Consider the following 24,715-nt stretch of genomic DNA (forward strand, 5'->3'; position numbering starts at 1 on the left):
CCCAGGCTGGTCTCCAATGCCTGGGCCCAAGTGATCCTTCTGCTTCAGCCTCCCAAAGTGCTGGATTACAGACGTGAGCTACCACATCCAACTGTATCTTTGTTTTTTTTTTTCCTTTAAATTACCAGTTTTCTTGTATTCCAAACTTGGATGAAGCCACCATCATTGCACTAGTAAACATCTCAAGCATTGGGTAGACCAGTTAAAATTCTGGAGCCTGTTTCTTCTAAAAATGGTAGGATATTTGCTTTTCCTACCTTCTAGGATTTTGACAATACAAGAGTATGAAGTTGAAAGCACTTACAAATAACAAAATAATATATCAGTGCTACTGGCATATATTTATATAAGTTGATATTAATTTTTTTTTTTGAGACAGAGTCTCGCTCTGTTGCCCAGGCTAGAGTGCAGTGGCGTGATCTCAGCTCACTGCAACGTCTGCCTTCCAGGTTCAAGTGATTATCCTGCCTCAGCCTCCCAAATATCTGGGACTGCAGGTGTGCACCCCATGCCTAGCTAATTTTTGTATTTTTTTTTTTAGTAGAGACAGGGTCTCACCATGTTGGCCGGGCTGGTCTCAGACTCCTGACCTTAAATGATCCACCTGCCTTAAACTCCCAAAGTGCTGGGATTATAGGCATGAGCCACCGTGCCTGGCCAAGTTGATACTAATTTATAAGATGACTGATTTTTAAGTTAATTTTATGATGGCTACCACAATACTTTATTCATGCTTCCCCCACTAGTATGGATAACCACGAATTGACTATAAAAGAGCAGTAGTATTGCTACCACAGACATCCTAAATAAGGTATAAATATTATTTTAAGTACCCACTGCACTAATTTGGCTCTTCTGGGATTGAGAAATGGTTAACATTTTATGAGTTATTTAAAGTGTAGTTTAAAGTTCATACTTGCAAACGACACACTGTCTATGAAGTTGGAGAGCAGTGAACATGACAATAACAGAGTAATTTCTTGGTGGGGCTTTCACAAGGCGACGGAACTTGTCTCCATTCATTCTTATCACAGGTCTTTTGTTAGTCCATTCCATCAGCTGACTAACCTTTTCAGATAACACCATCTAAAAAAGACAAAATGAGCGTGCTGTTAATATATTCAACTTGCCATTTAAAGTTCTTTTAATTAGGCAACTTACTTAAAATCAATACTAACAAGCAGAGGTATACAGAAAATGTGAGCCCTAAAACCAAAATTGGTAGTTGGGCTGGATAATTATTAAGATACATTATTTCATAATATTCAATCAGACATTACACCTTTGATGTGACTGATTATGAATGAATCAACGAACAAATGACACTGTCTTGCTCTGTCATCCAGGCTGGAGTACAGTGGCAAAATCAGGGCTCACTGCAGCCTTGACCTAGTGATCTCAAGTGATCCTCCCACCTCAGCCTCCTAAGTAGCTGGAAATACAGGCGTGTGCCACCATGCTCAGCTGATTTTTGTATTTTTGGTAGAGATGAGGCTTCTCTATATTGCCTAGGCTGGTCTGGAACTCCTGGGCTCAAGCCATCTGCCCACCTTGGCCTCTGACACTGCTGGGATTACAGGCTTAAGCCACCACACCTGGCCCTTATACATTTAATTTTTGTAGAGACAGGGGTTTCACTATATCACCCAGGCTAGTCTCCAACACCTGGACTCACATGATCCTCCCACCTTGGCCTCCTAAAGTGTTGGCATTACAAACATGAGCCACTGTACCCAGCCAGAATCATTTATTATTTACTAATAAATAACATAAGATAAAAATAACAAAATCTCTCATTTGCCAAAGATTTGAAAGAATGTTGACAAACCAATGGCCAGTTTTATATACAATTTCATTTCTCTTAAAAAGAAAATACAGTGAAAATCTTGAAAACAAACAATTAAGTGGGAGCAATCAGTCTATTCAATTTTAAGGTTGACTGTGTAGCCACAACAATCAAGACAGTGTGGTACAGATGAACAGACAGGATCACAGACCTACAGAACAGATAAACAACCCAGAAATAGACCCATACAAGTGCAGCCAAATGATTTTGCACAAAGGTGCAAAAATAACTCAGTGTAGGAAGAATAGTCTTTTCAACAAACAGTGCAGAAGTAATTGGTCATCCATAGCCAAAAATATGAACTTCACACCTTATACAAAAATTACTCAAAATAGATCATATGCTTAACTGTAAAACTATAAAACTTTTAGGAAAACAAATAGGAGAAAATATTCAGGAGCTAGGAGTAGGCAAAGCGTTCTTAGATCTGACAAAAGCAGGATCCATAAAAAGAGAAAAATTGATATAATGGACTTCATTAAAATTCAGCCAGTTGCAGTGGCTCATGCCTATAATCCCAGCACTTTGGGAGGTTGAGGTGGGCGGATCACTTGAGGCCAGGAGTTTGAGATCAGCCTACCCAACATGGTGAAACCCCGTCTCTACTAAAAATACAAAAATTATCTGGGCATGGTTGTAGGCGCCTGTAATCCCAGCTACTCGGGAGCCCTGAGGTGGCAGAATCGCTTGAACCCAGGAGGTGGAGGCGGCAGTGAGCCGAGATCATGCCATTGTACTCCAGCCTGGGAGATAGAACAAAACTCCATCTCAAAAAAAAAAAAATCTTACTCAATTAAAGATCTCATTAAGAGGATGAAAAAACAAGCTACAGAGTAGGAATAGCTAGAATATCTATTTTTTTAATTATCAAAACTCAAAAGTAAAAAAACCAAACAATTCAATTAGAATATAGTAAAAGACATAAGATATTTACTCAAAGAGGAACAACAGATGGCAAATAAACACATGAAAAGATATTCAACATCATTAGCCATTATGAATGCAAATTAAGAACATGAGACAGCATTACACATTTGTTACTAAAATAAAATATACTGACAAAACTAAATGCTAGTGATGATGTGGAGAAAATGGATCGCTCATACATCACTGGTGGAAATGTACTATGGTGCAGCCACTTTGAAAAACAGTTTGGCAGTCTCTTAAAAAAATCAAGCAACTGGCTTGGTGGCTCACACCTATAATCTCAGCACTTTGGGAGGCCAAGACGGGTGGATCGCTTGAAGTCAGGAGACGGAGACCAGCCTAGCTAGCATATTGAAATCACTAAAAAAAAATACAAACATTAGTTGGGCATGGAGGCACACACCTGTAATCCCAGGTACTCAGAAGGCTGAGGCACAGGAATCACTTGAACTCGGGAGGCGGAGGTTGCAGTGAGCCAAGATAATTCCACTTCACTCAAGCCTGGGAGACAAGAGCAAAACTCTGTCGCAAAAAAACAGCTGGGCATGGTGGTTCATGCCTGTAATCCCAGCACTTTGGGAGGCCAGAGAGGGCGGATTCTCTGAGGTCAGGAGTGTGAGACCAGGCTGACCAACATGGAGAAACTCCATCTCTACTAAAAAATACAAAATTAGCTGGGCATGGTAGTGCATTCCTGTAATCCCAGCTACTCAGGAAGCTGAGGCAGAAGAATCACTTGAACCCGGGAGGTGGAGGTTGCAGTGAGCCAAGATCGTGCCATTGCACTCCAGCCTGGGCAACAAGAGCAAAACTCCATCTCAAAAAAAAAAAAAAAAAACCAGCCGGGCATGGTGGCATGCGCCTGCCTGTAATCCCAAGTACTTGGGAGGCCGAGGCAGAATTGCCTGAACCCAGGAGGTGGTTGCAGTGAGCTTAGATCACGCCACTGCACTCCAACCTAGGCAAGAGAGTGAGAGTCTGCCTCAAAAAAAAAAAATCAGGCAACTAAACATACACTTACCATACAACCCACCAATCACATTCCTTGACATTTTTCCCATAGAAATTGAAGGATTTTTGTGTTAAATTTTGTGTTTTTAGTAGAGATGGGGTTTCTCCATGTTGATCAGGCTGGTCTTGAACTCCCAACCTCAGGTGATCCGCCAGTCTCAGCCTCCCAAAGTGCTAGGATTACAGGTGTGAGCCACTGTGCCCAGCCAGAAATGAAAATTTATATCTACACACAAAAAAGAGCTACAGTTTGTTCTTTTTTAATAGCTAATCATCATGAGGCAGTGGAAGAGAAGCATGGTTAGTTGATAGGATTTCAGTTTGAAATTAAATGTGATCATATTTATTATTCCCCTCAATGTGTGTCCCCCACCCCCCTGCCCCGAGATGGAGTCTTGCTCTGTTGCCCAGGCTGGAGTGCAATGGTGCAATCTCAGCTTACTGCAACCTCCGCCTCCCAGGTTCAAGCAATTCTCCTGCCTCAGCCTCCTGAGTAGCTGGGATTACAGGCACGCACCACCATGCCCGGTTCATTTTTGTGTTCTTTTTTTTTTTTTGACATGGAGTTTCACTCTTGTTGCCAAGGCTGGAGTGCAATGGCATGGTCTCAGGTCACTGCAACCTCCACCTCCAAGGTTCAAGCGATTATCTTGCCTCAGCCTCCCGAGTAGCTGGGATTACAGGTACTCGAGACCAAGCTTGGCTAATTCTTGTATTTTTAGAAGAGATGGGGTTTCACCATGTTGGTCAGGCTGGTCTCAAACTCCTGACCTCAGGTCATCCACCCACTTCAGCCTCCCAAAGTCCTGAGATTACAGGCATGAGCCAACACGCCCAGCCTAATTTTTGTATTCTTAGTAGAGATGGGGGTTTCACCATGTTGGCCAGGCTGGTCTCAAACCCTGTCCACCTCGGCCTCCCAAAGTGCTGAGATGTGAGCCACCACACCCAGCCCCACCCACAATGTTTAATTCTTGTCACGAATGTTAAGAAGGCAGGAGGGGATAACAAAACAAGAATCTCAATGTAGAGTTAATGCTAACTTATGATTTCTCATCTTTATAGGGTTATGTATAGAAAAAGCTGAGAAATCATGGAGTGGCTCATCATTCAGAAGCATTTGACCAGTTACATTTCCCATTACCTATATTCTGGCACTTACCATTTTAAGACACTTTGACATTTGATTCCCTTTCTAGACTATTAGCTACAAGAGAGCAGAGACCCACAATTCTTTACCATATGGTAGGCACTCAGTAAGTGTGTACTAAATTTCTATTTAATGAAATCTAACTGGGAATTGACTGACTTCATTACATTAACATGTAAGAAATAAATGATAATTGCACACATAAACACATAGAAGCATAACTTTTTTCACTTTAGAAAGTAACATGGATTCTAAAAATGTATAATTTGCATTTGTTTTTCTTTTTTGTTTTTGTTTTTTTGAGACAGAGTCTCGCTCTGTCACCCAGGCTGAAGTATAAAGTGCAGTGGCACAATCTGGGCTCACTGCAACCTCCACCTCCCAGTTTCAAGTGATTCTCGGGTCTCAACCTCCAAAGTAGCTGGGATTACAGGAAGACACTACCACCCCTGGCTAATTTTTGTATTTTTATTAGACATGGGGTTTCACCATGTTGGCCAGGCTGGTAACAAACTCCTGGCCTCAAATGATCTGCCTGCCTCGACCTCCCAAAGTGCTGGGATTACAGGCGTGAGCCACCATACGCAGCCTGATTTGCCTTTAAGCATATCCAAATTCATCTAATACTGAACACAATTTTATATCCCAAGTATATCTCTAAGAATGATGGAAAAAAGACTACATAAAAATTAGTTTTATAGCAGATACAAAAACATTCTGGTAAGGGCCACAAAATGAATATGCCACAGATGAGAAACCAAACACACTCTAAACCCACAGAAAAATATCTACACTCTTGAAAGACTGGTTTAACAGGCCAGGCGTGGTGGCTCTCACCTGTAATCCCAGCGCTTTGGGAGGCCAAAGCAGGTGGATTATTTGAGGTCAGGAGTTCAAGACCAGCCTGGATAACATGGCAAAACTCCATTTCTACGAAAAACACAAAAATTAGCCAGTGTGGTAGCACATGTCTGTAGTCCCAGCTACTCGGGAAGCAGAGGCACTAGAATCACTTGAACCCGGGCAGAGATTGCAGTGAGTCAAGATGGCGCCGCTGCACTCCAGCCTGGGCAACAGAGTAGGACTCCATCTCAAAAAAAAAAAAAAGAAAAAGAAACAAAAAGAAAGATTGGTTATAACAAATAATTAACAAGACTGTGGAACAACGAAACAAGTAGTTGGTAAAGGCTGTGGGAGAGTGAACCAGGAGGAAGATAGGGTAATAGGCAAGTATTAATCAGGATAGTCTCAGGAGGCTGCCAGTTTATCAATTCAACAGTAGAACTAGTTGCCAGTAATTGTCAAGAGTAGGGGATATTTGATTTAAATGAAGACTGCTTATATCAAATTTATTCAGTTTTTCCAACAAAATGAATTGTTATTACTTGATACTGCTTTAATGATTCCCACAGCACAGACAATATGGGTTCACATTTTAAAAAACACATTCTGTATTTTAAAGCAATCATTACTTTTGCCATATTTTCAAATTAAATTTGACCATTACCAGCAAATATAAATACGATTCGGCTATTTTATTCAGGGTGACTACATATTCTGTATGGGCTGAGAAAAACAAGTGTGAAGCGGTAACAGGTATTTACATAGTTTTACATATTCTTATCTCTATTCAACCATATAGATACATAATTATGCCAACAGAAGAAACATGTCTTTCGAATTAGTTATAAATATGTGGAGTTTTCTTACACAAGAATTACTGAATAAACTTTTTCAAGCAGGTCTACATAAAAAATTTATGGCCATGCATAGTGGCTTAAGTCTGTAATACTAGCACTCTGGGAGGCCAAGGAGTGAGGACTGCTTAGGCCCTGGAATTCAAGACCAGCCTAGTCAACATAGTGAGACCCAGTTACTACATAAAATTATAAAATTGGTCAGGTGTGGTGGCATGTGACTGTAGTCCCAGATATTCAGGAGGCTGAGGCAGGAAGATCACTCGAGCCCAGGAGTTAGAGGCTGTAGTGCGCTATGATCACACTGAACTCTAGCATGGACAACAGAGCAATACCCTGTCTCTAATATATATATTATTCCTCTTCCTGTTTATTAACAGACCAGAGAGACCAGACTTCTGGCTATTCTTCTCCAAATAATTATCAAGTAGAAGAAATTAGTTCAAAGGAATTACATTATTTTTTCTCAGGCTCTTATAAAACAAAATCACTTCAAAAGACTGCTTAATGCAGAGGCAATTAGATTATATTCTGAGTTCATTTTTTTGTTTGTTTCTTTGTGTATGTGTGTGTGTGACAGAGTCTCACTCTGTTGCCCAGGCTGGAGTACAGTGGGGTGATCTTGGCTAACTGCAGCATCGACCTCCCAGGCTCACGTGATTCTCCCACATCAGTTTCCCCGAGTAGCTGGGACTACAGGTGTGCACTGCCATGCCCAACTAATTTTTATAGAGATGGGGTTTCACCATGTTGCCCAGGCTGGTCTTGAACTCCTGAGCTCAAAGGATCCTTGGCCTCCCATAGTGCTGGGATTACAGGCGTAAGCCATCTTGCCCTCACTGGGTTCATTAATGAACCAAAGACATATCACAACAAATGAATTAGTTTTAAAGTTTTACTGGCTGGGCACGGTGGCTCATGCCTGTAATCCAGCACTTTGGGATGTCAAGGCAGGCAGGTAACTTGAGGTCAGGAGTTTGAGAACAACCTAGCCAACATGGTGAAACCCCGTCTCTACTAATGATACAAAAATTAGTTGGATGTGGTGGCATGTGCCTGTAGCCCTAGCTACTCGGGAGGCTGAGACATGAGAATCACCTGAACCCGGGACGTGGAGGTTGCAGGGAGCCGAGATCGCACCACAGCACTCCAGCCTGGGTGACTGAGACTCTGTCTCAAAAAATAAAAAAACTGTAACAATAAAATTACATGAACATAGCCTGGACCATTATAATTAGACATTATAATCCTAATTCACAATGACCTAATATTTTAAGATATCCTAAAGCAAGCCTCTCTTGAATTGGTTTTATGGAGAAAATAGCAGCTACTATTTGGAATGTCTAGCAAATGTCAGGCAGTTACTTCTTACTTTATAGAGTATATAATTTAGTTCAATTTTTAAAACACTTTAAAAATACAAAAAATAAAAATAAAAAATAAAATAAAAATTTTAAAAACACTTTTTAAAGTACTCTTTTTACATTCACTTATCTGTTGAGGAAACAAGATTGGAGAGGTTAAATAACTTGCCCAAAATGCCAAAGTTAGTAAAATACTAAGGTAGAAATTCAAACAGGCCATGATCATTCTAAACCAGGGTTTGTCAACAGCAACACTACTGACATCTTGGGCCAAATAATTGTTGCGAGGAGTGATTCTGTCTGTGCACTGTAGGATGTTGAGCAGCATCACTGGCTTCTACTCAATGGATGCCAGTAGCACCCTCTTCTCGCAGCTGCAACAACCAAAAGTATCTCCAGACATTGCCAAATATCTCCTGGGGACCAAAATCACCCCACTCCCCACAATATTGCTCTTAAAAAAAGAGGGAGACAGGGTCTCACTTTGTCACCCAAACTGGACTGCAGTGGTGTGATCATAGTTCACTGAAATCTCAAAATCTTGGGGTTAAGTGATCCTCCCATCTCAGCCTCCCAAATAACTGGGACTACATGTATGCACCACCATCCCTTGCTAATTTTTAAAACCTCTAATTTTAGAGATGGGGGTTTTGCTATGTTGCTCAGGTTGGTCTCGAACTCCTGGCCCCAATAGGTCCTCCTACCTCATCCTCTTGAGTGGCTGGAATTACAGGCTCAAACCACCATGCCTAGCTCAAAAACAACTGTTCTGAACTGAAAAGAACTTACATTTTTATAATCTTATTTTTATGTATTCAAAAATCTTTAAAAATCATTACTGATCAGAATACAACATAAGAGAAAGATTTAGTGATAAAGAAAGTAAACCAAAACTTCCTAGAGCAAGGCTTTATCATAATAGGTAACTTCTTAAACCTGTGCTTCTCAAAGTGTGGTTGGTATAAAGGAGCCTGTTAAAAATGCAGACTTTTTGCAGGGCGCTGTGGCTAACGCCTGTAATCCCAACTGTTAAGGAGGTGGAGGCGGGAGGATAGCTTGAGCCCAGGAGTTTGAGACTTGCCTGGGCAATATAGCGAGACCCTGTTCTCTTTAAAAAAAAAAAAAAATGCAGACTTTGGCTGGGCACGGTGGTTCATGCCTGTAATCCCAGCACTTTGGGAGGCCGCTTGAGCCCAGGAGTTCAAGACCAGCCTGGGCAACACAGTGAAACTCTGTTTCTATTTTATAAAATTAAAAAAAAAAACATGCAGACTTCTGGCCAAGCATAGTGGTGTGGGCCTGTAATTCCGCCTACTCAGGAGGCTGAGGTAGAAGCATCATTTGAGCACAGGAATTTCAGGTTGTAGTGAACTACGATTGTACCTGGTGATAGCCACTGCACTCTAGCTTGAGCAATATAGTTAGACTCCATCTTTAAAAAAAATGTATATTCCTAGTTCTTATCCCCCCAATACATTTGATTCAGTAGGTCTAGGGTAGGTTCCAAGAATACTGAATTGTAACATGTACACATTATATACAGTGAAGTTTGAGATTGACAGTTCTACAATCTGATTCTTATGGGATAGGACTATATGTTATATAAATTTCTATGAATAGCAAAGGAAAATCAAATAAACATCAAGTGAATCAAATGATGAAGAACAGGAAAAAAATATGCCATTTCTTTTCTTTTGCTTTTTTTTTTTTTTTAATTTTTTATTGGATTATAGGTTTTGGGGTACATGAGCAGAGCATGCAAGACAGTTGCGTAGGTACACACATGGCAGTGTGCTTTCTTTTCTTCTCCCCTTCACCCACATTTGGCTTTTCTCCCCAGGCTATCCCTCCCCACCTCCCCCTCCCACTGGCCCTCCCCTTTTCCCCCCAATAGACCCCAGTGTTTAGTACTCCCCTTTCTGTGTCCATGTGTTCTCATTTTTCATTACCCGCCTATGAGTGAGAATATGCGGTGTTTCATTTTCTGTTCTTGTGTCAGTTTGCTGAGGATGATGTTCTCCAGATTCATCCACGTCCCTACAAACGACACAAACTCATCATTTCTGATTGCTGCATAATATTCCATGGTGTATATGTGCCACATTTTTCCAATCCAGTCTATTATCAATGGGCATTTGGGTTGATTCCAGGTCTTTGCTATTGTAAACAGTGCTGCAATGAACATTCGTGTACATGTGTCCTTATAGTAGAACGATTTATAGTCTTTTGGATATATACCCAGTAATGGGATTGCTGGGTCAAATGGAATTTCTATTTCTAAGCCCTTGAGGAATCGCCACACTGTCTTCCACAATGGTTGAACTAATTTACACTCCCACCAACAGTGTAAAAGTGTTCCTTTTTCTCCACATCCTCTCCAGCATCTCTTGTCTCCAGATTTTTTAATGATCGCCATTCTAACTGGCGTGAGATGGTATCTCAATGTGGTTTTGATTTGCATCTCTCTGATGATCAGTGACGATGAGCATTTTTTCATATGATTGTTGGCCTCATATATGTCTTCTTTCGTAAAGTATCTGTTCATATCCTTTGCCCACTTTTGAATGGGCTTGTTTGTTTTTTTCCTGTAAATCTGTTTGAGTTCTTTGTAAATTCTGGATATCAGCCCTTTGTCAGATGGGTAAACTGCAAAAATTTTTTCCCATTCTGTTGGTTGCCGATCCACTCTAGTGACTGTTTCTTTTGCCGTGCAGAAGCTGTGGAGTTTGATTAGGTCCCATTTGTCTATTTTGGCTTTTGTTGCCAATGCTTTTGGTGTTTTCTTCATGAAGTCCTTGCCTACTCCTATGTCCTAGATAGTTTTGCCTAGATTTTCTTCTAGGGTTTTTATGCTGCCAGTTCTTACGTTTAAGTCTTTAATCCATCTGGAGTTAATTTTAGTGTAAGGTGTCAGGAAGGGGTCCAGTTTCTGCTTTCTGCACATGGCTAGCCAGTTTTCCCAACACCATTTGTTAAACAGGGAATCCTTTCCCCATTGCTTGTTTTTGTCAGGTTTATCAAAGATTGTATAGTTGTATATATGTTGTGTTGCCTCCGGTGCCTCTGTTTTGTTCCATTGGTCTATATCTCTGTTTTGGTACCAGTACCATGCTGTTTTGATTACTGTAGCCTTGTAGTATAGTTTGAAATCCGATAGTGTGATGCCCCCCGCTGTGTTCTTTTTGCTTAGAATTGACTTGGCTATGCGGGCTCTCTTTTGGTTCCATATGAAGTTCATGGTGGTTTTTTCCAGTTCTGTGAAGAAAGTCAGTGGTAGCTTGATGGGGATAGCGTTGATTCTATAAATTACTTTGGGCAGTATAGCCATTTTCACGATATTAATTCTTCCTAACCATGAACATGGAATGTTTCTCCATCTGTTTGTGTCCTCTCTGATTTCGTTGAGCAGTGGTTTGTAGTTCTCCTTGAAGAGGTCTCTTACGTTCCTTGTGAGTTGTATTCCAAGGTATTTTATTCTTTTTGTAGCAATTGCGAATGGCAGTTCGCTCTTGATTTGGCTTTCTTTAAGTCTGTTATTGGTGTAGACGAATGCTTGTGATTTTTGCACATTGATTTTATATCCTGAGACTTTGCTGAAGTTGCTTATCAGTTTCAGGAGTTTTTGGGCTGAGGCAATGGGGTCTTCTAGGTATACTATCATGTCGTCTGCAAATAGAGACAATTTGGCTTCCACCTTTCCTATTTGAATACTCTTTATTTCTTTTTCTTGCCTGATTGCTCTGGCTAGAACTTCCAGTACTATATTGAACAGGAGTGGTGAAAGAGGGCATCCTTGTCTAGTGCCAGATTTCAAAGGGAATGCTTCCAGTTTTTGCCCATTCAGTATGATATTGGCTGTTGGTTTGTCATGAATAGCTTTTATAACTTTGAGATACGTTCCATCGATACCGAGTTTATTGAGGGTTTTTAGCATAAAGGGCTGTTGAATTTTGTCAAATGCCTTCTCTGCGTCAATTGATATAATCATGTGGTTTTTGTTTTTGGTTCTGTTTATGTGGTGAATACATTTATAGACTTGCGTATGTTGAACCAGCCTTGCATCCCCGGGATGAATCCTACTTGATCATGATGAATAAGTTTTTTGATTTGCTGTTGCAATCGGCTTGCCAATATTTTATTGAAGATTTTTGCATCTATGTTCATCATGGATATTGGCCTGAAGTTTTCTTTTCTTGTTGGGTCTCTGCCGGGTTTTGGTATCAGAATGATGTTGGTCTCATAAAATGATTTGGGAAGGATTCCCTCTTTTTGGATTGTTTGAAATAGTTTCAGAAGAAATGGTGCCAGCTCTTCCTTGTGTGTCTGGTAGAATTCGGCCGTGAACCCGTCTGGACCTGGGCTTTTTTTGTGTGGTAGGCTCTTAATTGCTGCCTCAACTTCAGACCTTGTTATTGGTCTATTCATAGTTTCAGCTTCCTCCTGGTTTAGGCTTGGGAGGACACAGGAATCCAGGAATTTATCCATTTCTTCCAGGTTTACTAGTTTATGCGCATAGAGTTGTTTGTAATATTCTCTGATGATGGTTTGAATTTCTGTGGAATCTGTGGTGATTTCCCCTTTATCATTTTTTATTGCATCTATTTGGTTGTTCTCTCTTTTATTTTTAATCAATCTGGCTAGTGGTCTGTCTATTTTGTTGATCTTTTCAAAAAACCAGCTCTTGGCTTTATTGATTTTTTGAAGGGTTTTTCGTGTCTCAATCTCCTTCAGCTCAGCTCTGATCTTAGTTATTTCTCGTCTTCTGCTGGGTTTTGAGTTTTTTTGATCTTGGTCCTCTAGCTCTTTCAATTTTGACGATAGGGTGTCAATTTTGGATCTCTCCATTCTCCTCATATGGGCACTTATTGCTATATACTTTCCTCTAGAGACTGCTTTAAATGTGTCCCAGAGGTTCTGGCACGTTGTGTCTTCGTTCTCATTGGTTTCGAAGAACTTCTTTATTTCTGCCTTCATTTCGTTGTTTACCCAGTCTACATTCAAGAGCCAGTTGTTCAGTTTCCATGAAGCTGTGCGGTTCTGGGTCTGTTTCTGAATTCTGAGTTCTAACTTGATTGCACTATGGTCTGAGAGGCTGTTTGTTATGATTTCAGTTGTTTTGCATTTGTTGAGCAGTGCTTTACTTCCAATTATGTGGTCAATTTTAGAGTAGGTGTGATGTGGTGCTGAGAAGAATGTGTATTCTGTGGATTTGGGGTGGAGAGTTCTGTAAATGTCTATCAGGTTTGCTTGCTCCAGGTCTGAGTTCAAGCCCTGGATATCCTTGTTGATTTTTTGTCTGGTAGATCTGTCTAGTATTGACAGTGGAGTGTTAAAGTCTCCCACTATTATTGTGTGGGAGTCTAAGTCCTTTTGTAAGTCCTTAAGACCTTGCCTTATGTATCTGGGTGCTCCTGCATTGGGTCCATATATGTTTAGGATAGTTAGCTCTTCTTGTTGTATTGATCCTTTTACCATTATGTAATGGCCTTCTTTGTCTCTTTTGATCTTTGTTGCTTTAAAGTCTATTTTATCAGAGATGAGAATTGCAACTCCTGCTTTTTTTTGCTTTCCATTTGCTTGGTAAATCTTCCTCCATCCCTTTATTTTGAGCCTTTGTGTATCCTTGCAGGTGAGATGGGTTTCCTGGATACAGCACACTGATGGGTTTTGGATTTTTATCCAATTTGCCAGTCTGTGTCTTTTGATTGGTGCATTTAGTCCATTTACATTTAGGGTTAATATTGTTATGTGTGAATTTGATACTGCCATTTTGATGCTAAGTGGCTGTTTTGCCTGTTAGTTGTTGTAGATTCTTCATTATGTTGAAGCTCTTTAGCATTCAGTGTGATTTTGGAATGGCTGGTACTGATTGATCCTTTCTATGTGTAGTGCCTCTTTTAGGAGCTCTTGTAAAGCAGGCCTGGTGGTGACAAAATCTCTGAGTACTTGCTTCTTCGCAAAGGATTATATTCTTCCTTCGCTTCTGAAGCTCAGTTTGGCTGGATATGAAATTCTGGGTTGAAAGTTCTTTTCTTTAAGAATGTTGTATATTGGCCCCCACTCTCTTCTGGCTTGTAGTGTTTCTGCTGAGAGATCTGCTGTGAGTCTGATGGGCTTCCCTTTGTGGGTGACCCGACCTTTCTCTCTGGCTGCCCTTAGTATTCTCTCCTTTATTTCAACCCTATTGAATCTGACGATTATATGCCTTGGGGTTGCTCTTCTTGCGGAATATCTTTGTGGTGTTCTCTGTATTTCCTGCAATTGAGTGTTGGCCTGTCTTGCTAGGTGGGGGAAATTTTCCTGGATGATGTCCTGAAGAGTATTTTCCAGCTTGGATTCATTCTCTTCGTCCCCTTCTGGTACACCTATCAAACGTAGGTTAGGTCTTTTCACATAGTCCCACATTTCTTGGAGACTTTGTTCATTCCTTTTTGCGTTTTTTTCTCTGATCTTGGTTTCTCGTTTTATTTCATTGAGTTGGTCTTCGACTTCAGATATTCTTTCTTCTGCTTGGTCAATTCGGCTATTGAAACTTGTGCGTGCTTTGTGAAGTTCTCGTATTGTGTTTCTCAGCTCCTTTAATTCATTCATATTCCTCTCTAAGTTATCCATTCTTGTTATCATTTCCTCAAATCTTTTTTCAAATCTTTTCTCAAGGTTCTTAGTTTCTTTGCATTGATTTAATACATGATCTTTTAGCTCACAAAAGTTTCTCATTATCCATCTTCTGAAGTCTAATTCCGTTATTTCGTCGCAGTCATTCTCCGTCCAGCTTTGTTCCCTTGCTGGTGAGGAGTTTTGGTCCTTTCTAGGAGGCGAGGTGTTCTGGTTTCGGGTGTTTTCCTCCTTTTTGCGCTGGTTTCTTCCCATCTTTGTGGATTTGTCCACTGGTCGTCTGTGTAGTTGCTGACTTTTCGATTGGGTCTCTGAGTGGACACCCTGAATGTTGATGATGAAGTATTTCTGTTGCTTGGTTTTCCTTCTACCAGTCTAGCCCCTTCGCTGTATGACTGCTGAGGTCCGCTCCAGACCCTTCTTGTCTGGGGTGCACCTCTAGCAGCTGTGGCACAGCGAGGGATGCTACCAGTTTCTTTTTCTGCTATCTTTGTCCCAGGATGGTGCCTGCCTAATGTCAGTCGTTTGGATATAGAGGGGTCAGGGAGCTGCTTGAGGAGACAGTTTTTCCTTTATAGGAGCTTGATTGCTGAGCTGTGAGCTCTGTTGTTCATTCAGGGCTGTTAGGCTGCTATGTTTGATTCTGCTGCAACATAGCTCATTTAAAAAACCCTTTTTTTTCTCAAATGCTCTGTGTTGAGGGGTTTGGGCTTTATTTTTGGATGTCCGTTGAGGTCCTGCCCAGCTAGGATGCAGACTAGCCACTGTTTGCCTGCCGAGGCTCCGCCCTGCTGTTGTGAGGCTCGCCCTTGCTCCGCTGTTCTGCTGTTTTCCACCACGCCCTGCGGCGGAGTCTCTCTGTTGTAGCGTGTTGCCTCGGCAACGGCTGGCTGCGTCAGCAGTGGGCGTGTATCTCAGTAGGGACGGGTTGCCTCGGCAACGCTGGCTGCGTCAGCAATGGGCGTGTATCTCAGTTGGGGCGGGTTGCCTCGGTAATGGTGGCCGCCCCTCCCCCTCAGAGCGTCTCAGGCCGTCTGCACGGGACTTGTTTGAAATCGCGGTTTTGTTCGTCCCACTGGGCCAATCCTAACGCTCTGTTCCTGCAATCCCCTGGGCTGGCCCACTGTGCAAGTCTAGCTCAGTCTCAAGTCCAGCCCTCTCACGTCTCCGGTTGCCGGTTCAACGGGGCACCCGGACAAGTGTGCCCTTTGGGGAGCGCTGGGTAGGGCCGGCCGCCGCCACCCCGGCTGCCGGCTTCGCCAGGCGGAATATCTGCCTGGCGTCCCGCGTCTCCTCTTCACTTGGGAATTTCCCCGTTCCGTGGGCAACAAAGATCAGTCTGGAAATGCAGGTCAGACACACCTCTCCGCAGACACAACGAGAACTCCAATCCTGGGTTGTTCTCACAGCGCCATCTTGAGTCCTCTCCATTTCTTTTCTTTTTCTTTTTTTGAGATAGAGTTTTTCTCTTGTTGTCCAGGCTGGAGTACAGTGGCGCGATCTCGGCTCACTACAACCTCTGCCTCCCGGGTCCAATTGATTCTCCTATCTCAGCCTCCTGAGTAGCTGGTATTACAGGCAAGTGCCACCATGCCCAGCTAATTTTTTGTATTTTTAGTCGAGACAGGGTTTCATCATTTTGGCCAGGCTCGAACTCCTGACCTCAGGTGATCCACCTGCCTCGGGCCTCCCAAAGTGCAGGGATTATAGGCGTGAGCCACTGCACCTGGCCAAAATATATCATTTCTAATAATAATCCTAATATCTAATATCTAATGATCCTACTGGAACAGTTGAACAATGTGATATTCTACTTAAATATAATGTCTTAATACTTCTTAGACACTTCCTTCACTGGTCCTCTATTTTGTCTTCTCTACTTAATAGATTTATAAAGGAATTTCTTGTTTCCTCTCTCTCTTGTTTCAATGTAGAGACAGGGTCTCATTCTTTCACCCAGGCTGGAGTGCAGTGGCATGGCTGTTACCTCACTGCAGCCTTGAACTCCTGGGCTCAAATGATCCTCCTGCCTCAGCCTCCTGAGTAGCTAGGACGACAGGTACATGCTATCATGCTTGGTTATTTTCTTTAATTTTTTGCAGAGACAGGGTCTTGCTATGTAGCCCAGGCTGGTCTTAAAATCCTGGGCTCAAGCAATTCTCCCACTTTGGCCTTCCCAAAGTGTTGGATTACAGGTATGAGCCACTGTGTGTGGCCAAGAATTTCTTCAAATTTGAATGGAAAGGTTTCTTGATCATGGTAAATCTCTATCCCTAAAGAAGCTTTTTCTGCTGGGCATGGTGGCTCATGCCTGTAATCCCAGCACTTTGGGAGGCCGAGGCAGGTGGGTCACCTGAGGTCAGGAGTTCAAGACCAGTCTGGCCAACATGGTGAAACCCCATCTCTACAAAAATACAAAAATTAGCTGGGCATGCTGGTGCCTGTAATCCTAGCTACTTAGGACACTGAGACGAGAGAATCGCTTGAACACTGGAGGTAGAGGCTGGAGTGAGCCAAGACAGTGACACTGTACTCTAGCCTGGGCGACAGAGCAAAACTCTGTCTCGAAAAAAAAGAAGCATTTTCCTAGGGGTGCCTCTCGTTCTTTGTCAAGAGCCCATTATTTGGGTATGGAAAGGCATGGTTCAGAAATAAAAATTTTGTTCCTCTATTGCCACTACACTAAATCCCAGTATTCATTTTCCAGATACTCCTTTTATCTTCCAAAGTCACAGCCTTCAAATGGAAAAGTTAAAAATTTCATCTGTGTCCTTCAGGTCATTCTACGAATACTTGAAAATTATTAGGAAGAAACACATCTTCCAAAGACTACAACATGTAAACATCGGTTTATTAAGTGGACTACTCAGCAACTCCAAAAAAGCAATTAATTTGTAAACAACTCTTAATGAAAATACTTTTTCCCCTAATAGTTTTTTGAGATGGAGTCTAGCCCTGTCGCCCAGGCTGGAGTACAGTGGCACCATCACGACTTACTGCAACCTTCACCTCCTGGGTTCAAGCGATTCTCGTGCCTCAGCCTCCCAGGTAGCTGGGACTGCAGGCGCACACTACCACACCCAGCTTATTTTTGTGTTTTTAGTCGAGACAGGATTTCACCATGTTGGCCAAGCTGGTCTTGAACTCTTGACCTCAGGTGTTCCGCCCAACTCGACCTCCCAAAGTGCTATGATTACAGGTGTGAGCCACTGTGCCTGGCCTCAACTAGCAGTTTACAAACATTCAAGAAAACATACTGATCTAAAGCTTTTAAACTGTATTGGATATATATGAAAGATTTAGTGGTAAATAGATATATATATGTGTATATATAAAGAGAGATTTTTTTTTTTTGAGACGGAGTCTTGCTCTGTCGCCCAAGCTTGAGTGCAATGGCATAATCTCGGCTGACTGCAACATCCACCTCCCAGGTTCAAGCAATGCTCTGCCCCAGCCTCCCGAGTAGCTGGAGTTACAGCACCTGCCACCAAGCCTGGATAATTTTCTATTTTTAGTAGAGATGGGTTTTCACCATCTTGGCCAGGCTGGTCTTGAACTCCTGACCTCGTGATCCACCCACCTCAGCCTCCCAAAGTGCTGGGATTACAGGCGTTAGTCACCGAGCCCAGCCTTGTATTGGATATATTTTTTATAAAACAAATTACAGGATTACTATGAAAAACACATTAGGTTTATAAGATATTCACGATCAATTTATTTCTCTCCTTCTCCTTGGCATACGTTAGTCTATTTTCTACCATTCAAATAAAACAAAAATAGCAACAATACTCCCAACTGAAATACTTACCAACAAAGTAAAGTATGTTTAAAATCTTTCTCTTCTTTTGAAACATTTTAATATGTCTAAAAAAAGTCACCTCACTACTAGAAGTCAATGTCTTTAATTCTTCTTGTAATAATCAAATGTTATAAAAATCTATGACTATAAGAGATTCAGAGGCCCAAGAAAGAGCAGTGAGACATCATTTTAATTTCATCTTACCTGTTTGCATTATATTTAACTTGATTAGCTCTACCAAAGTAGCTGAAGCTTTAATAACCACAAATTTTCCTATTGTCACTAAGTATCACTCATCAAAAATGGAATATAGGATCTGTTAATTACTATTTAAAGCTAAAATATGATCCTGCCATTCAAATTTCTTTTGAATTTCAGAAGCAAGAAAGCTAAGTATTACCAGTCTGAATTCCTCTAAAATGCACCTTTCCCCAAAAGTGTATTTCTTAAAAAAAATTTTGTGGGTACGTAGTAGGTATATGTATTTATGGGGTACATGAGATACTTTGATATAGGCATTCATTGCATAATAATCACATCATGGTAAATGGGGTGTCCATACCCTCAAGAATTTATCCTTTGTGTTACAAACCATCCAATTATACTTTTAATTATTTTAAAATATACTACTATGTTATTATTATTTTCGGACAGGGTCTGGCTCTGTCACCCAGTACAGTGGCCCATCTTGGATCACTGCAGCCTGGACCTCTCAGGCTCACGTGATCCTCCCATCTCAGCCTCCCTAGTAGGTGGGACTACAGGCACACATCACTATGTTCAGCTAATTTTTTTTTTTTGGTAGTGACAAGGTTTTGTCATGTTGCCCAGACTGTCTCAAACTCCTAGGCTCAAGCAGTCCACCCACTTCAGCCTCCCAAAATGCTAGGATTACAGGTGTGAGCCACTGCACTTGGCCTCATTCTTCTTTAAATTTAAATTTTTGTGGGTACATAGTAGGTGTATATATTCATGAAGCACATGAGATGTTTTGATACAAGCTCAAAATGTGTACTCATTATATCATGTAAAACGATCCATCTCCTCAAGGATTTATCCTTTATATTACAAACAATCTGATTTATACTCAATTTTTAAAAATCTATGAGTTATTGACTATAGTCATTCTGTTGTGCTATCAAATAGTAGGTCTTATTCATTCTAATTTTTTTTTTACTCATAAAGAATCCCCACCTCCCCTCACTACCCCTAGCTTCCGGTAGTCATCATTCTACTTTCTATCTCCATGAGTTCAAGTGTTTCGATTTTTAGCTCACACAAATAAGTGAGAACAACTGATGTTTGTTTTTCTGTCCTTGGCTTACTTTACTTAGCATAACAACCTCCAGTTCCATTCATGTTGCAAATGACAGGATCTCATTCTTTTATATGGCTGAATAGTACTCCCAAAACTTATCTGTGTCTTTGTTCTAACCATTAGGGTTTATTCACAAAAATTCTTCATACTTTCAGCTTTTCTAATCATCTATCAGTCTTCAGCTGCTAGTAAAATGAAATGAATTCTTAGTTAAGGTATACATTTCAAACTCCCTCCTTAAGAGATTTGGAACATTTTTGGAAATATAACTGGCAGACAATTACTGAAGAAGACAGTCAACAGAGAAGTAAGCATTTTTAATCCTTAAATGCCATCTGCTCCATTATCAGTCCACCAACTTCCTGGATAGGGTCAAAACCTATCATTGTGTCCTTTCCTTAGTTTTGAATTTTTTGGTGGTGTCTCCATTTATTTGTTTTGAAACTGCTACTGAGCCTATTTCTCTGTAATCAGATATTTTCTAGAGAACTGCAGGGTTTTTTGCACATGTGACGCTTTCATGTCAGTTCTAAAAGCATTTTTTTTTTAACATTTACCTAACGTCTTCTATATGCCAGGTACTGCATTAAGCACTTTATAGCCCTCATCTCATTTAATTATCACAAGAACCAAACAAATCAGTGCTTTTTCCATTGTGATGAGGAAAATGAGACTCAGAAAAACTTGTTAAAGATCATCAGGAGTGGATTAAAGCATATCCTCTTTAAAAGACTTTTTTGGAAAACTGAGAAGGGAGACCTATCTGCCATCCTAGCATTATGATGACCATTTTCTCCAGATTTCCTATTATTTCTCTATTATTAGATTTCCAGAAGTAAAGGAATATGAATAATTTTATCATAGACCATGATCTTTCATTTTTATCATGCTGTCTCTCTAAGATAACACCAGATACAAGGAAGAACAACTTCCCTTCCACAACAGAGGGAAAGGATTGACCATAAAAATAAAACCAGTCACCGCATGCGGTGGCTCATGCCTGTAATCCCAGCACTTTGAGAGGCCGAAGTGGGCAGATCACAAGGTCAGGAGTTCGAGACCAGCCTGACCAAAATGATGAAACCCCATCACTACTAAAAATATAAAAATTAGCCAGGCATGGTGGTGCTTGCCTGTAACCCCAGCTACTCAGGAGGCTGAGGCAGGAGAATCGCTTGAACCCAGGAGGCAGAGGTTGCAATGAGCCGAGATCATGCCACCACACTCCAGCCTGGGTGACACGTGAGACTCTGTCTCAATAAATAAATAAATAAATAAATAAGAAGGAGGGACTCAAGATGGCGCTGTGAGAACAACCCATGATTGGAGCTCTCATTGAATCCGCAAACGGTGAGTCGGAGCTGCATTTCCAGACAGATCTTTGTTGCCCACAGAACGGGGAAACTCCCAAGTATAAAAAAGACACGGGACGCCAGGCAGTAGGTCTGCCTGGCAAAGCCGGCAGCCAGGGCGGCGGCGGCCGGCCCTACCCAGCGATCCCCACAGGGCATGCTTGTCCGGGTGCCCTGTTGAACCGGCAACCTGAGACTTGAGAGGGCTGGACTTGAGACTGAACGAGACTTGGACAGTAGGCCAGCCCAGGGGATTGCAGGGACAGATCGTTTGGGACACCCAGTGGGACGAACAAAACCGCGATTTCAAACTATCCTGAGCAGACGGTCCGAGACGCTCTGTGGGGGAGGGGCGTCCACCACTACCAAGGCAACCCACCCCAACTGAGATACATGCCCACTGCTGACGCAGCCAGCCATTGCCGAGGCAACCCATCCCTACTGAGATACACGCCCACTGCTGACACAGCCTGCCGTTGCTGAGGCAACACACTACAACAGAGAGACTCCGCCGCAGGGCGTGGTGGAGACCACAGCAGAGCCTGCAGGAACAGGGCGAATCACACAACAGCAGGGCGGAGCCTCAGCAGCCAAACAGTGGCTAGTCTGCCTTCTAGCTGGGCAGGACACCTCATCGAACATCCAAAAATAAAGCCCGAACCCCCCAACACAGAGCATTTGAGAAAAAAAGGGTTTTTTTTAATGAGCTCTGTTGCAGCAGAATCAAACATAGCAGCCTAACAGCTCTGAATGAACAACAGAGCTCACAGCTCAGCAATTGAGCTCCAAAAAAGTACAGACTGTCTCCTCAAGCAGCTCCCTGACCCCTCTATATACAAAAGACTGACATTTGGCAGGCATCATCCTGGGACAAAGATAGCAGAAAAAGAAACGGGTAGCATCCCTCACTGTGCGACAGCTGCTAGAGGTGCACCCCAGACAAGCAGGGCCTGGAGTGGACCTCAGCAGTCATACAGCGAAGGGGCTAGGCTGGTAGAAGGAAAACCAAGTAACAGAAATACTTCATCATCAACAATCTGGGTGTCCACTCAGAGACCCAATCGAAAAGTCAGCAACTACACAGACGACAAGCGGATAAACCCACAAAGATGGGAAGAAACCAGCGTAAAAAGGAGGAAAACACCCGAAACCAGAACACCTCGCCTCCTAGAAAGGACCAAAACTCCTCACCAGCAAGGGAGCAAAGCTGGACGGAGAATGACTGTGACGAAATGACGGAATTAGACTTCAGAAGATGGATAATGAGAAACTTTTGTGAGCTAAAAGAACATGTATTAAATCAATGCAAAGAAACTAAGTATCTTAAAAAAAGATATGAGGAAATGATAACAAGAATGGATAACTTAGAGACAAATATGAATGAATTAAAGGAGCTGAAAAACACAATACAGAACTTCGCGAAGCATGCACAAGTTTCAATAGCCGAATTGACCAAGCAGAAGAAAGAATATCTGAAGTCAAAGACCAACTCAGTGAAATAAAACGAGAAACCAAGATTAGACAAAAAAGCGCAAAAAGGAATGAACAAAGTCTCCAAGAAATGTGGGACTATGTGAAAAGACCTAACCTACGTTTGATAGGTGTACGAGAAGGGGACGAAGAGAATGAATCCAAGCTGGAAAATACTCTTCAGGACATAATCCAGGAAAACTTCCCCCACCTAGCAAGACAGGCCAACACTCAAATGCAGGAAATACAGAGAACACCACAAAGATATTCTGCAAGAAGAGCAACCCCAAGGCACATAATCGTCAGATTCAACAAGGTTGAAATAAAGGAGAAAATACTAAGGGCAGCCAGAGAGAAAGGTCGAGTTACCCACAAAGGGAAGCCCATCAGACTCACAGCAGATCTCTCGGCAGAAACACTACAAGCCAGAAGAGAGTGGGGGCCAATATTCAACATTCTTAAAGAAAAGAACTTTCAACCCAGAATTTCATATCCAGCCAAACTGAGCTTCATAAGTGAAGGAAAAATAAAATCCTTTGCGAACAAGCAAGTACTCAGAGATTTTGTCACCACCAGGCCAGCTTTACAAGAGCTCCTAAAAGAGGCACTACACATAGAAAGGATCAACCAGTACCAGCCATTCCAAAATCACACTAAAAGTTAAAGAGCATCAACATAATGAAGATTCTACAACAACTAACAGGCAAAACAGCCACTTAGCATCAAAATGGTAGTATCAAATTCACACATAACAATATTAACCCTAAATGTAAATGGACTAAATGCACCAATCAAAAGACACAGACTGGCAAATTGGATAAAAATCCAAAACCCATCAGTGTGCTGTATCCAGGAAACCCATCTCACATGCAAGGATACACAACGGCTCAAAAGAAATGGAGGAAGATTTACCAAGCAAATGGAGAGCAAAAAAAAGCAGGAGTTGCAATTCTCATCTCTGATAAAATAGACTAAAGCAACAAAGATCAAAAGAGACAAAGAAGGCCATTACATAATGGTAAAAGGATCGATAAAACAAGAAGAGCTAACGATCCTAAACATATATGGACCCAATGCAGGAGCACCCAGATACATAAGGCAAGTTCTTAATGACTTACAAAGAGACTTAGACTCCCACACAATAATAGTGGGAGACTTTAACACTCCACTGTCAATACTAGACAGATCAACCAGACAGAAAATCAACAAGGATATCCAAGGCTTGAACTCAGACCTGGAGCAAGCAAACCTGATAGACATTTACAGAACTCTCCACCCCAAATCCACAGAATATACATTCTTCTCAGCACCACATCACACCTACTCAAAAATTGACCACATAATTGGAAGTAAAGCACTGCTCAGCAATTGCAAAACAACTGAAATCATAACAAACAGCCTCTCAGACCATAGTGCAATCAAGTTAGAACTCAGAATACAGAAACCAACCCAGAACCGCACAGCTTCATGGAAACTGAACAACTGGCTCTTGAATGTTGACTGGGTAAACAATGAAATGAAGGCAGAAATAAAGAATTCTTCGAAACCAATGAGAACGAAGACACAACATGCCAGAACCTCTGGGACACATTTAAAGCAGTCTCTAGAGGAAAGTATATAGCAATAAGTGCCCATATGAAGAGAATGGAGAGATCCAAAATTGACACCCTATTGTCAAAATTGAAAGAGCTAGAGGAGCAAGATCAAAAAAACTCAAAACCCAGCAGAAGTCAAGACATAACTAAGATCAGAGCTGAGCTAAAGGAGATTGAGATACGAAAAACCCTTCAAAAAATCAATAAATTCAAGAGTTGGTTTTTTGAAAAGATCAACAAAATAGACAGACCACTAGCCAGATTGATTAAAAAGAAAAGAGAGAACAACCAAATAGATGCAATAAAAAATGATAAAGGGGAAATCACCACAGATTCCACAGAAATTCAAACCATCATCAGAGAATATTACAAACAACTATATGCACATAAACTAGTAAACCTGGAAGAAATGGATAAATTCCTGGACTCCTGTGTCCCCCCAAGCCTAAACCAGGAGGAAGCTGAAACCATGAATAGCCCAATAACAAGTTCTGTAGTTGAGGCAGCAATTAAGAGCCTACCACACAAAAAAAGCCCAGGTCCAGACGGGTTCACAGCCGAATTCTACCAG

At 41.6% G+C, this 24,715-nt stretch overlaps 1 protein-coding gene across 2 annotated transcripts in view; it reads right to left on the bottom strand.

The window, feature by feature from the left end:
- The window catches only part of MAGT1 (magnesium transporter 1), an 83,610-nt gene that overhangs the window by 50,357 nt on the left and 8,538 nt on the right, over positions 1 to 24,715 (bottom strand). For both annotated transcript variants that reach the window (XM_078363605.1, XM_008989524.5), the window contains exon 2: positions 917 to 1,086. In XM_078363605.1, coding sequence (XP_078219731.1) covers positions 917 to 1,086 — 170 coding nt within the window. The remainder of the gene's footprint in view (positions 1 to 916; positions 1,087 to 24,715) is intronic.

The sequence above is a fragment of the Callithrix jacchus genome, chromosome X (genome assembly GCF_049354715.1).
Source record: "Callithrix jacchus isolate 240 chromosome X, calJac240_pri, whole genome shotgun sequence".
In the NCBI taxonomy this organism is placed as follows: domain Eukaryota; kingdom Metazoa; phylum Chordata; class Mammalia; order Primates; family Cebidae; genus Callithrix; species Callithrix jacchus.